General features: G+C 46.2%; 1 protein-coding gene across 4 annotated transcripts in view; it reads right to left on the bottom strand.

The window, feature by feature from the left end:
* Positions 1-14,946, bottom strand: part of NRG2 (neuregulin 2) — a 423,875-nt gene that overhangs the window by 130,213 nt on the left and 278,716 nt on the right. For 3 of the 4 annotated variants that reach the window (XM_019506597.1, XM_019506598.1, XM_019506602.1), the window contains exon 3: positions 4,155-4,273. In XM_019506597.1, the coding sequence (XP_019362142.1) occupies positions 4,155-4,273 (119 nt within the window). Of the gene's footprint in view, positions 1-4,154; positions 4,274-14,946 lie in introns of those variants that run through there. The other variant, XM_019506600.1, reaches the window with a different exon arrangement.

Genomic DNA, 14,946 nt, shown 5'->3' with positions numbered 1-14,946 from the left:
TTGGCTCAGACGTGCCCTAATGAACTGAATGCTGGCCCCTGAGGGTGTCATCTGGACACCCAGCTGGATTCAGAGGTATTCTGTTTAACTGTGTGCTTGTGTCTGACTGTAGTTCATTGTTCCTCTGATGAACTGATTCTTGGCATATGAGGGTGTCAGCCTGTACATGCTGATCAACCCAGCCAGGAAGAACCCAGCCCCACTGAAACTGAGTCCTGCAAGATAGCTCCACTGGGGGTGAGGGCTTGCAGAAGGGACATATACAGCTCCGTATATAAACCCAAGTAACACAAGCAGCACATTAATAGAATTACCAAGACCCTAGAAACATATCCCTAATAAATGAGCACACCCCAAAGTAATGGGCAAATTTGGTAACAGCCTGCAGTTGCCCAGGCCAGAAGGCAGGGGATACTAGAGCATGCCTCCCTGCTTGGCTGAAGCAGACAGCTTGGATCAAGGCTAGCCCACCCACCTTGCAAGGCGGGGTTTGCTGGGGAAGTACAAAGCATCCTGGGATGCTGGGGAGTGTGAGTTAACTTGAATCTGGAGGTTCAGTAAACCAATATAACCTAAATCAGTTAAGTCTGATACTATATCCATCCAGGTTAATCTTAAACCGGTTTCGGCCATTCTGAAGGCAGCTTACGTGCACGGAACTTCTGTTATGTTACAGATCTGAGCTGGTTTTCAGCCACTTATGCCGGTTTATGTGTAACTTCTGTCTCTAGCCTGGGTTATAAAAAAAGCTGCCAACCAAAAATGTGCTACATGAGAACCTTTGGAGTTCACTGTTTCTAGATCTGAAATAACATGTCATAAACCCCTCTTCACTGTCAACAACAGTTGACATGTGCAGGGTGGAGTTAGGGAATATAAATTTTTGGTTCTGTGAAGGTCTAGTGAGTATTTAAATCTGCCAACTGATATTTTTTGTGTTACATGTGGCCACCGCTTACCTACTTCTTTGGCCTATTGTGGGTTTATTTTTTCAATTACTTGAAAACAATCCTCAAGCATTGAATAGGCATCTTTTTTTAATTAAATAAAACACAAAAGACAAAGTAAGGAAGACTCAAAATTGCTTTACAAAAGCTGTGGTTCCTAGGAATTATTGGCAGGAATGCCTGGAGCCTGGGTCTTTGGCATCTATAAATGCAGGGGTTTCTGCTCCTTAAGCCTCCCTTCTTCAGAAGGCAAGACTAGGGACTGGACTTGATTGTCCCTTCCATCCCTATGTTCCTAAAATACTGGAGGTCTCAGCAATCTTCACTTGTGGCCCATGCCCCACTCGACAGGGACAAATCATTGCACTGAGCTGCCTACATAACTGTCCCAGGAATCTCATTCCATGCTTCAGAAGCTTGTCCAGCTCAATCCCCCAAATACCCTTCATAATGCAGTACCTCTGAATAGGTCATCAACAGCAGGGACTGAACCGCAGATCAAAATGCACTGAGTTAATCCAATCCTTTTCCCTGATTCTAAATTCCCACTTTGTTGTGGCATCATAAATCATGGCATTTTGACTTGTATAATGGTGCCAAATGAAAGGGTCAGGAAGTCCATTTAAATCACATGTCTGCTTGGCATCAGTCCTACCATCTAATCTAGACTGCTATGACTTCTTCTTTTCAGTGTAGAAGATGTGTATTTTTTAGCAATTACTTTCACAAACTAGGCTTTGTTTTTTTGTTGTTGTTCTTTTTCTTCTTTGCCTTACTGGGCAAAATCTATTGTTCAAAGGACTGCAATTAATGCTAAAACCTAGCATTATCCTGTGCCTGCATTTCTCCAACTGTCTACACAGTACAATCAAGGTGCTGGGCAATACAATCATCTCACTTATATGTGGTATTTCTTGTTTTGCTATTTCTGCATCCCATCATTTTATCATTATTTGCTTTTTATCCATGGGGTGTGAAGAATGTTTTATAGAGATAAATAGTTTGTTTCAGATACAGACAACAACATTCAGAAGAACCTAGTACAGAGTTAAAGACAAGCAGATGCCATGGAAAGCTAATTAATGAAAGAAGTCAAATAAGTAATGGGCCTTAAAGAAGGATCTAAAGAAAGAGGGGGCAGGAAGTTCCAGCTGTAGAGATAGCATAGAAGAAGAGAGCAACCTGCAATGAACAGGAGAGGCCCATCGGCCAGGTGCTCAGAAGGAAGGCTCCCAGGGAAAAAGAAGAGATTAGAGCACAGATGAAGGCAATGTATGAGAACAAGAAGCTTCAGGTTGGTGCAGAGGCTTAGGGAGCCAATGAAAGTATTTAAGAGGGAAGCAGAATTGTCAGCGAACAGGCGGCATACCCACTGTATATACAGTAGCTATCACTATCACCTTATGTTTACCCAGCTCTACTCCCTGTACCAAGTACCACTATTCTGCATTGGGGCTGATGACCTGCATATAGCAAGTGCAAAGACATCAGAGCAGCTGAATGTCACAACCCTTAGGGGTGCTTGTGAGGCAACTTTTGTAATGAATTCAAAACCCCTCCATACATATGGCTGCAACCAAGTGCACCATCCAGTCTTTCTGTGTTCCCAGTGTTCGCATCACTATGGAATCTACAACTACCTAGTAAGGGACACAGCCCAAAGAATTAGGCTGAGAAACCAGAAATCTGCATTTGTTCTTTCTAGTTTTCAGCAGCTGTTTTGGCCCTTGCAAATTCTTTCTGTGATTATGGACATTTAAGATGTAACCTTCAAACTGAGCAAGACATGAAATGTAAACCTTTGCATGAAGACACAACCCTCACATTACAGCATACCCTTCATTTGATGAAAAATATAAATACACCCTACCTAAGACAAGTACTCTTTGACTTTACGGGGAACAACAACATTACATAGCTACAGTTATGATTTATGCCACTGGAACCTCCAACCTCTAGTTAAGATCAAGGCCCTAATGTGCCAGGTTCTGTACAGTCCTACAGACAGGCTCCCTCCCTGTCCTGAGGGGTCTACTGTCAATGACTGGCAGATAATAAATGTCTACAGTATGAAGAGCTGCCTTTTCAAACAGAGCTGCCTCAGTGGAGTCCATATGTGTCATGACTGTTTTGCTATATATCCCTATTGGCACATGTATATTTTTCTGTTATAAGCAACAGCTTGCATTTTAGGCAGGAGTTCAAGTAGCTCTCCCCTAGTTAATGAACTCTGGATGTTTTCCTAAAATAACTGGGGAAAAAAATTTAGCAGAGCCACTGAATTCTCTTCCTAGACAGACTCCTTGGTGCATGGATAGCAGCAGGCATCTGGGGATCTTCACAGATATGGGCAAACACCATTGTTGGGGGCTATTGAGATATACAGAGTCATTAAGGGCAGAGTTCTGTTTCATTTCATGGGTATCCTGCTTTGCAGTACGTCAGCTCCTCAGCTATTAGGCTAAAGTAACAGAGGACCCTCCTGCAACAGTGATGGACTTTTATCTGGCTACAATATTGGGACTTGCACTTACCCAGGTACCTGTCTGCGGAGTCATACAGCCTGCCCTCTGGCCAGGCAGATACCATGCCTGCTCAGCTACACGTGGATACTTTTATGTCCACGTAGCACATGGAATAGGATCACTAACTGGATAAATGACACTCGGGCACATAAAGTAAAATAGGCTGCACCCTAAGTGACCTACCCCAGGTTACAAAGCAAAGATCTTACTCTGCAAACATTATAAAGTTTGTGCTTAATATTGGAGGTAGTACTTGAAACAAAGGGGGTAAAACAACTTCAACACATTTTACTTTCAAAGTGCTGGAGCATGTCATACAATGAAAGTTGACTGGAACTTCACTCCTGGCAGTTATGGTTTCACTATTCATCTTCTTTTTCTGGTGAGTTTTACTTCTCAGAAATTGTTGTCCAAAATATAAAGTTTATCCTCTCCAGTTCCACCACCACTTCTTTCTATTTTTTTCTAGTTTATTTAAAATGTAAATCAACCACTTTGCCAGTGGCAGATAATAAAGATAAACATTTATGCTAAGCTGCATTTTTGTTTATCTCCCAAGATTGTTTTACTTGATATCCTGAAAGCATTAAACAATATACAAGACAGATCATGTACAAAACATGCTGCTTGACTGTAGGAAAGGTGAAGCTGCCTCAAGACAGTCTCTGGTTTCTCAACTTACCACTTCTCACATTAAGGCTGCCTTTTGCTGTGTCTTTCCCTAGCACATTCTCCGCTTCACAGCTATATTCTCCAGCATCTTCCAGTTTCACCTTATTGAACTGCAGCCTGGAAATTTTTCTGTTGAAAAATATAGTAGAAAATTTTACTTGACCATGACCTTCATTTGTGAAATGATAAACATTCCCATCCCTCCTCCCTGCCATCTTGAGCAGTGGTTTTGTCTGAGCTCACAAGCTAAAGAGGTTTGGGCATGGTTGGTATTTAGATGTGATATTTCCAAGAAAAATACAAGTGCTACCACAAGTACTTCTGGTGTGATTTAATACGCAATTCTCTTTCCTTCAACTCAGTACTGAATTAATGCTACTGAATGAGGCCAAGTGATGCTAACACGCTGTCTCTCAGATTAGAAATCCAAATCAAACTGTTAATGTAGTGTTGCACTTTAATCCAGTAACTAGCGATCTAATTCTCTCACATGGTATATGCAACACACAATGCTGAATACATATAGACCAGGGTGCTCAACCTCTGGCCCACCAGCCAGATCTGACCTGTGGGGCAACATAATCCAGCCCACAGGTCTCCCCTCAGTTCCAGAGGGGAAATGGTAGCAATTAACACTGCCACTCCTGCCCCGCCACCAAATTTGAAGCCCCATATAGCTAGATCAGCCCTGGCCAGGCTGGCCTCAACCAAAGAGTTCAAGCCCTGTTCTATGCAGCTGGACTGAGCCAGGGCCCAATCCATCTTCATGAAAGGTCCTGACAAGGGCCTCCATGTGGGGCCTAGCTGGGCTTGATGCAGACGTAGCCACTAGAGGGATGCATGAATTACAGCAGAATACCTGTTTCTGAAACGAACTTGAGTACAGAACCTGACCTCTACAGGTGTCCCCATTTATGTGATAAGCTGTGATCAAACACAAACATCATGCATCAGCTTGTCTTGAATCCAGGGCTCTGAACCCCCACTAACATGCCCTTTCCACTTGGGCTAAAGAGTGCTAGGGTGTGTACAAAAGTTGCTTTTTTGCCATTTAAAGTGCTTTATTGCTGTGACTTAACAGAAGTGCATGGCTTTACAGCACTTTAAAAATGGGTATAGTGCTTTAAATTAGCTCTTGTTAAATGAGGTATTCAATTTGAAGCACTGTATTTTACAGCACTTTAGCAACCTACAGTGCTTTAAATAACTTCTGTATACTGGTCAAATTCTTGACCAGTGGAGAAGCCCTGGGAGGCTATGGAGTGCCCCCTGCCTCCTAGCCTGGAAAGTACAGGGAGGTTCAGAGGCCCCTTCCCCCCACCAAACACTGCACTTCTGTTATGCTTCAGAGCACTGTAACTATAGTACTATCAAATCTAAATTACAGCATTGTAAAATGTGTATAGGGTACCTCTGTACATAGCCCTAGGTTTTTATCTTTTCTCCCGCCAACAACAACAGGAAATGTATTCTCTCTCTCACATGCACATGCACACATACGCACACACATGCACACGCATCTGGGGTACTGCAACTATAAGATCTAAGTCCACAAGTTATTGCATTTCATGAACTAGAATCATTTAGAAAAAGCAAAAGGTTACATATTGTTGCAACCAACATAATATATTCTGCCCTCTGAGTTCAATTAGCATGGGAACAGCTTAGCAGGAAGATAGCCTGAGAGTGAGAAGTGTGATGGTTTCTAAAGTGGGTAAAACTGCTGTTCCATTCTCAAGACTGTCACTCTATTTAATAAAATAAACTTTTCTTTAGTTAGTTTGATGGGCATACATCATGGTTCTTCAGTACATAACAGTGACTGCTCATGGTACTTGGAGATCCTAGAGCACTTTGTACGAGGAGGGCTGCTGAGGTCACTCCTATGCTTTTTAAACAAATTTCAATCTAATACATTTCAGTCTGTCTACAGTCTCTTTGCATTCTCTATTAGATATAGTAGTGTTCTGCACTTTATGTCCCAAAATGTTGAATAGGGTTCATGACCTGTATTTTAGAGTACATTAGAGTACATAGAGTACATTTTAGTACATTATCACTCTAAAAAGCTATGAGCATTTTGTTCTTTAATTCTTCATCAGAGAGAATACACTGGCCTGCATGGTGTAGGTAACTGAAAGGCAATAAAATACTACTTACCAGGAAAATTATACCATATTTTCTTGCATACCATACATGCCCAAATAAGACACATAGCTTGTTTGGGGAACATAGAATGAAGAAAAAAATATTTTTCCACAGTCAGGGCTGAATACCATCTGCATGGAACAAGGACAGAGTGCATTTACCAGCATCACTAATGCACCCAGCTGCTCAGCCAAAAACTGGAAGTTTAACCCTTGCTGTAGCTACTGCCAAATTGGCAGCAGCTTTTGCAAATTCAGCAGTAGCTGTGAATGGGTTAAACTTGGCTGAGCAACAAAGTACTTAAATGGGAGGCCTAATTATCAGAGATGCTAAGCCTCCATGGGGCCTGCTGTCCTTAAAGCTCAGGATAATGGGTAAAACTTTTGAAGAGTATCTAGTCTATATCTCATCAATTTGAAATGGGATTGGAATCCTCAGCCAAGATCCCCAAAGGTAACTTCCCTTGAAATGATAACAACCTTCATTAAAAGATGACTCTGTAATTGATCATTTCTGCTAGTGATATCACTTTGGGCTAGAATGACCAGCCATTCTTAATTGGGTGGGACAGTCCTGAAATGTGAACTTCAAGTTCCAGTCCTTGGCTACATGACTCCAGGACAGCATTTCTCCCAGATTTACAGTATCATATGAAGAGATCTGGGTTTTTTGTTTTCTGTGGAAAAACATGGGAAATAGCAGGTTTCCCCTTGCAGGCTGTAACTCTGTTACTTGGGGTTTGCGGGGACCAGGATGCAGGGGGCACTACGTGCATGTGTGTGAGTGAACTCCTGCACATGGTCAGGAATACAGCCAGGCAGCAGTGGAGAGCAACTCATCCAGGGGGCAGCAGGGGGACTGGCTGCCCACTGCTGTGCACACTCCTGGGGAGGGGGACACGGGGAGGCATGTGCCCCTTCCCAGATTTGTGCACTGGGTGGAGGTGCATGTAGGCAACCCGCTGCCGGACTTAGGGCTCCCTACCTTGCGGTCCTCTTCCTATTGCCTCCATGGCCCAGCACACAGGACCCAGTGTGGGAGAGCGGAGAGACTTGGTGCTGCTGCCACTGCCCCCAGGGGCCGTGCACCAGCTGCACTCCCATGGCAAGGCACCCCCTGTTTGCCCAGTAGCAGCGGTGGTGGTGCAGAGTTTTGCCCCTTGCAGTTGCCAGGTGGGCAGGGGGGTGATTCCTTTCCCCATGGTGGCATGGCCAGTTCAGGGCTCCTGGGCGGACAGCAGCGGTGTGGGGAGCCCCAAGCCTGCAGTGGAAAGCCTGTATCCTCCCCTGCCCCCCACGGGATCCATTTGCTCTGCTCTGGCCGTGGTGCCAGGGTGGTGGGGGGAGGTGGGCATGTATTCCACCTTTCCATTTTGAAAAGGTGGTCACCCTACTTTGGACCCCTATAGTAGCTGTAATGCTTGAACACAGTGACATTATTTTCTCTTCCTGGTAATCTAAGCATCCGGATTTGGTCATCTGCATGCTATCAATACCTTATGCATTGGCTGGCATTCTATCCCTGTGCACATAGTTGACCATGTGCAACTTCATAGCTGCACAGCTGGGCATATGTAGTAGTGCAGTGTTTCCTAACCAGTGCACCGTGGCACAAAAGTGTGCCGTCAAAAATCAACAGGTGTGCTGCAGAATGTTGCCATGGCAATGAGCTACAATAGGTATGCGGATGGGGAATGCCTTAACAGGTGTGCTGTGGAAAAATATTATTAATGTAAGTTTGCCTTGGGCTGGAAAAAGTTGGGAAACACTGCAGTAGCGGCCAGGGCACATATGCATATCCCTTGCAGACACAGAGCAATCCTGGGCACCCAGAAACATAATCAGCCAAAATCCACAACTATCAGACTTAGAACCTCAGGAATAGAAAAGGGCCCTGAACATGCTCATCTATTTTGCCCCCACCCTTCCCCTGCTCCCCACAGCTCAGTGACTAGGGCACTCACAGCTGGAGGTCCTGGGTTATAGGTCCCTTGCCTGGTGCAGGTTTGGGTGTCTCTGACTTCCCAGTTCAGTACTTTACTCTCACTGCCACAGGTCAGCCATCACCTCCTTTTTTGTGTGTCTTTTTGAAGACAGCTACTAATATAACCACTGGAAAAAATGGATGTGTGGGACCTCTCCCTTGCAGACCAGCAGCCACTGCACTGAGTCACATATGCTCTCACTTGCTCCCTTCCTCCTGACTTCACATCTCATGCCTGGGGGCCCAACATCTAAAAAAGTGGTGGAGAAAGGTCTGGATAACGGCTACCCTGTGGTGTGGTGTGGTGGCTGGAGTGCCATCTTGAGAAGTAGAAGATATGTATGAGCAAGCCCCAACTTGGTGAGGCCTGGAACACAGGTCCTCCAGCTTTCCAGGCAAGTGCCCTGGCCACAGAGCTATTTCAATGAAAAGATAAAGAGGTCTGTCTCTCTCACCCTATTGACAGTGCATCTGCCCAGTAGGGGAATGTATGTAGTTATCCACATACACAGGGCTGCATACCTAAAAGAGAATACCAACCTGAGCATAAGGGGCATTTTGGACACTTAGACTACCATATAGGCAACCAAACATGTACACTGAGATGACCAGAAAAGAACCGAAAGTTGCTCATACTGGGAGCTAACTGTTTATATACTTTTAAGGACAAGAATGACTGGTGCCTCCCGAGACTGGGGGTGGGAGGACACCATTTGCAGGCAGCAGCATCAGTGGCGACTGCCCGCAGACACCAGCAGCGGTGTCAGCGGGGCGGGGAGGGGGGTGTGGTGAGCAGCGAGTTGGGAATGCCCACAGATGTCAGCAGTGGTGGCGAGGGGGGGTGGGGCAGGTGATGAGCAGCAACTGCCCACAGAAGCTGGCAGCAGCCAATCTTGGGGGGGGAGGGACACATGCTGCCCCGTGCATGGCATGGGGTGCCTATGTTTGAGGATGAGGCCTCTACCTCACTTTCAATTTTTCAAAATTTTACCCATAATACATTTGCATTATTTTTCCCTCTGAAAGGCACCCCATGCCATGCTGAGGGTGTTACACACTCCACTAACCTCTGCTTCTGAAGGATAAACATCCTAATGATCATTGGCTGCATTCTAATCTAATATGCACAGCACATTTTGCTATGTACAATGTGTGGAAAAATTCACTACAGCATTAAAATATCATTCTGCTTACATGATACTTTTCTAATAAAGATTTTTAAGCCCTAAAGATATAAATTAGTAAGTTATTGCTAGAATAGCAAGCTAATGAAATGGGATGCGTGAGAGACCTTTATCTCTGAGAATAAGGGACTAGATGGATTTGATCATTTACCTGGAACTCGGGGAGAATGTGAACAGAATAGAAAATGGTGCTGGTATTTATAGAAAATCAATGTCAAGGTGAAACCAAAGAGTCTTATTTTATTTTCAAGTGAGAAGCTGTTGCACTGTCACAACAGTTTATCTTTATTTTCTATCATGGGTTGTGAAACCTGTACTTTGAAACTATATTGTTTAACAAGGCCCATGTGAATACCATGGTTTTCTTGTACATTCAGCATGTCATTCCAAGAGCAGCATCTTTTCCCAGCCATAAAGAGACACCACATAATTTCAGTACACAGATTTCTGGGTGGGCTAAAGAGGGAAAGTGACTGTAGAACTGGAGCAGCACCTCAGTGATGGGAAATCTATAACTGTGTGCATCATCTAAAAGCTTGAGTGTTATTTTGTTTCATGACACTAGTGATGATATTGAACTCACAAGCATAAAAACTTCTGCACTAAATGAATTTGTGGACAGCTTCAAAGAAGCCAGCGGCAGAAGTGCTCTAACTTTCGAGCTTTACACTAAGCACAGCTCTGTTTAGGTAGGGAGAAAGCAGAATACACATTAGCCCATGGTAGGGGGGGCGGTGCTCAGAGCCTGCCTGTGTGGCCCAAGTGTAGCAAGTGGGGAGTTCTCACACACCTCCCAGTGTGCCCATTGGGCTCCCCAGGCTGCCAAGGCTCCTGAGCACAGCTGAACAGATGAACCACCCCGATGCAGCAGCAGCTCTTCATGGCCACGAGCCATCAGCCAGCTGTCCTGCACATGCCAACCTAGTACCTGCCAAGTGTGTGTGTGTGTGTGTCTGTGTGTGTGTGTGTGTGTGTGTGTGTCCCCCACATGCCTCGGTTCTGTGTCATCGATGCCTGGGTTCTGTGTGTGTCTGTGTATGCATGTCGTGGATGCTTGTATTCCCCCCTGGCTGACCAGATCCACAATGCCCTGGCTGAGTAGCTCCTCACCCAGGCGCACTGGAAGCCCTCCAGAGATGAGTAGGGCTGGAAGGCTTTGAGTGCCCATGCCCTGGCACTGGACCATGGGTCTCCTGCCCCGGGCAACTCTGGCCCTGTGTCACAAGCACTGCTGCCCACAACCCACACTGTCCCCCTTCCCTTTTCCCTTCCCAACCTCTGCCTCCTAGGAGTACACACTGGGATGCAGGGGAATGTGGCATGAGGAAGAGACGTGCTTCAATTTAAAATGTTGTGGTTGCCACACTTTAGCATATTTATTAAACAAAAACTATACAATATTGCCCACTCCGGAACTTGGGACCTTCTCAGTTAACATGGAGAGAGTGGAGAAAGACCCTGGCTGCATCAGGGGGTTACAACGTTTTGGGAGGGGGCGGGGGGAGAAAGAGAGTAGGCAGCCACAAGGGCTCAACTTATCAAACACAGAACTTTGGGATGGCAGGGGGAATGCCGTGCACAAAATTGCTGCCCCTTGGTTTATTAAATGTTGCAGCTGCCAAACGTTTTGTGTGCATAATAAAGAAAAACTGTGTAATGCTGCACACTCCAGAACCTGGACCAGAGCCCATGGGGCTGCCTATCATTACAGAGGTTGTGTCACTCCCTTGCAGCAGGATCTAAGCCTGCCGTGACCTGGCCCTTTAGTCTGGTGGGCCATGCCCTGTCCCCTTTCTCTTTGGGGCCCTGCACCTACCCCGGTGGCTACCAATGACCAGGTAGCAACTTGACCATGGCAGGAAGGCAGAGTCGATGCTGGCCCTGGCATCGAGTCTCAGACAGCTTCGTCTCCCTCCCCTCCCACCCTGCTGCTCCCTGTAGCGGACCCCACTGGATGCCTTCCTGGATCCTCAGACCCTGGGTCAGCAGCTCTCATGCACCATATCTCCTATCCTGGCCCCACCACACCCCCCAGAATCTCCCAATCAGTGGGCAGTGTGCAGTGCACCATCCAGGGCCCCCTCTCCTCCTGCAGGACTCTTGGACATGTCATCCCAGGGGGGAATCCTTGGAGCAAGGCTATCCATGGCAAGGGCAGGAGGGTGGGCGTCAGCTTGCCCCAGCACTCTGGCTGGGGAGGACAATGGTTTCCACATGGAAGGCAGCACTGATGTCACTCAGGAGTGTCATAGCTGGGTCCCAAGTACTCTTTGATCCTGTGCATAAAATCCTTATCCTGGTGCCAAGACTCTGCTCCGGAGCAGCACATGAGCGACCATCAGAGGGTGGCTGGCCATCCATGGACCTTGTTCTTTGATCTTCACAGCACATACATGGGCCTGGGAGGTTCATTCCAGTGCTGCAGCACTGCAGGTGCAAGCAGCCGCCAACCTGTCCGTTTCAACCTCCAACCTCCCCTTTGGTCCTCATGTCATTGCCATTGTCTATGCATATGTCTCTAGTGCTCTGCAGGTGTCCAAGTGATCATCCTGAACTCAGCATCTCAGGCTCCACAACCAGGCCTCTTGCACACAAATGTGGAGCCTGCAAACAAGGGAAACACCAAGGGACCTATGGCGAGTCCCCTGTCCATACCTTTTCCTCCACCTGGGGCCAGAGGCCACGTAGCTCCTCATGACCCGGCACCAACCACAGCACAGAACACCCACGTTCCACCTCCCAGCTGGGAAAACCTGGTCACCTGGGCTCCATCTCCTTGCTGTAGTAGCCAGGTGAAATAGGAAACTCAAGCATCAGGGCCTGGAGGGATGAGCCTTCTCCAGTTCTCTGGTAGGAGAGGGAGGGAGGGAGAGGGAAGGCAGGCCGGGGGGGAGTTGCTAAAAAAAAATCCAATTTCCCACTGCGTCTTACCTCCAGCACTGCTCATTCATAGCTGCTCTGCCAAAAGGCACTGGGAAGATCACCAGTGAAGATGTGCGGTTTTGCCTGTTGGTTACACCTCTGCTGTGGGGCTCAAGAAAAGCTTTCAGTGTATATTGAAGTCTGTTTGAGTTAGGAGTTGTGTCAGGTGGATCCAAGTAAAAATGCTGGCTTCTCTCAGGAAAGCAATACGACCTTGAGGGATGGGGTGGTTAGTTGTTAATTCCCCAGAATTATGGCTCCGCTCAGTGTAACACAAACTGATAAGCCCCTAACAACTGTACAGAGGACCATGCTTAGTACCATACCCTTGCTCCAGGCCAGTGGTACAGTGGTTGGGTGGGGGCAGTGGGGAGGGAGAGTTAAGAGGCATCAAGTCAGTGAGGAGCATCAATAAATCAGTACCATCTTTCTTGCATGTGGATGGCTGTCAAGCCAAAAGAACACTGAATATCAGAGTAAGCAACAACAGCCTTCCCCATGAGCATACCTCAGTTTACCAGGGAGTCACATTACACCAATCCCTTACCTATAAACATCACATTCAGAAGGTCAGCAGTAAAGTCTCTATACAGGTATCTGTCTTAAGATATTTAGCTAGCACAACATGGGGTGCCAAGCAGGCTATCACTCTGGCTTACGCAGGGTTTTTACTCAGCTACAGGGACAGTTTTATATATACAAGCTCTAATTCATACATGATACGACTATGGTGATTTTGAGTTATTCCATGGTGCAATCTCTCTCTGGTCTCATAAGCCTCAAGGATCTATAATGGCCTTAACTACAGCCTTCCATCTCCTCCTATGTTGCACAGCCTCTTTCTACCTTGTCATATTTTTGCCTGTACCTCTCAGAACAGTTTTTATGTTTTATCTTCGCATCATTGTCTCTGTCTGCTTTGAGGTCTGATACCCTCAACCTCAGCTTCCAAAATCTGCCTCATATGTTTTCTCATGTCAGTTCTCATGATATGCCCTGCACATTGTGTTTTCTGTACTCTTATCTCATTCAAGACATCAGTTTTTTTTGGAAAGGTCCACTAGCTGTTGTTTATGTCTTCTCCTTTATACATAATTTTCTTGTCCTGCACCTAATATTTTCCTTAGCACTTTGTCTTCAAACACGTCCTTTTTCCATTTGCCTTCGTGGGTGTCTAGGATTCACATCTATATAAAAAGACAGGTTGACCAATTGTGCTATAAAGGTGGATTTTAAGGTCTCTCAAGATTTTCTTTGATGCCTTATTTTATGCAGGCTCAAAAGGGATATATTAGCACTGCAAATTCTTGCCTTGAATATTCAGTGATTATTGTTCCTTAAATATTTAAAATTTTCTACCTTTTCCACATTGTCATTTTATAACCTTACTTTATTTTTAAATGAGCTAATATAGATTTATTCATATACTGATTATTTTCTATGGTGCTTGAACATCGGGGGACAGTGATCCGACTCGTTGATTTCGATCACTGTCCCAATTCAATTCAGCCGAATTCAGATCTGAAGATTTGATTCTGATTCAGAGAATCAGAGATTCAGCCATAGACACAGCTTTAAATGTTTTTTCTACATACCTCAGGGTACCAGGCATGGCTCATGAATGCTGAAATGGTGGGGCAGATGGAGCATCCCACAGGAGCAAAAGGGAGGCCCCCGTGCACTCAGGAGTGGATCCAGAAGTGGACCAGAAGCATTCAGCCGCGGGGGGAGACCTTGGGTGCCCCTCTATACCCAGGAGGCACCGGTCACCAAGCTGGGGGACAGTCTCCCGCACACTCTGTGACAGACCTGGAAGTGGACCAGAAGTGGTTCTGGTCCACTTCTGGGTCTGTTGCTTAGCGTGCTGGGAACCCCCCCACGCTCCTGTGGGACGCTCCCTCTGCCCCAGCATCTCAACACTCATGAGCCTCCTGGTACATTGAGGTATGTAGGAAAAACATATAAAGCTGTGCCTATGTCTGAATCATTGAATCTAGCCGAATCAGTTCAGAGGGTTCTGATTCGATTCAGAGAGATTAAAGGATCTCCTGATTCAACTGGGACTTGGAGATTCAGCTGCCAATAACAGCCAATGTGGATTTGTCAAGGAAAAAAAAATCACATTAAACTAACCTAATTTCCTTCCTCTTCCATTGCTTCAGGCACCTGCTTTCACTGTTCATCACTAAAACTTGCTCCATATTCCCCTGTCCTAAATTTTTCCATTAATCATATCTCAGGAGACCCACTGAAGAGGCAGAGACCTATGCACTCTAAGGTAAGCTGGACCTAAATTTGGAAGGCAGGCAACTAGTTGCTGAGGTATTCAAGCAGTGGGAATTGGAAATCCTGCAGGAAGTTTAAGTATACTTGAAATTCAGCTGACTCCGAGCGGGCAAGTACTAGGGGCAGAGGAGGGGGACCTGGGGGAGGGGACCATGGGGGGATCCCCAACAGCCCCCCTGACCCCTCTGCTCCCCCATGGCTGCCCCCACCCACCCCAGCTCCCGGTACTTTAAAGAAAAGCCTTAGTGGTCACCAGGTGCTGCCGGGTGGGGGGGCAAT

Source organism: Gavialis gangeticus, unplaced genomic scaffold (assembly GCF_001723915.1).
Source record: "Gavialis gangeticus isolate Ggan-Ray unplaced genomic scaffold, GavGan_comp1, whole genome shotgun sequence".
Lineage (NCBI taxonomy): Eukaryota > Metazoa > Chordata > Crocodylia > Gavialidae > Gavialis > Gavialis gangeticus.
Note: the sequence above shows the minus strand (reverse complement) of the source record. Positions and strands in the feature narration are given on the sequence as shown.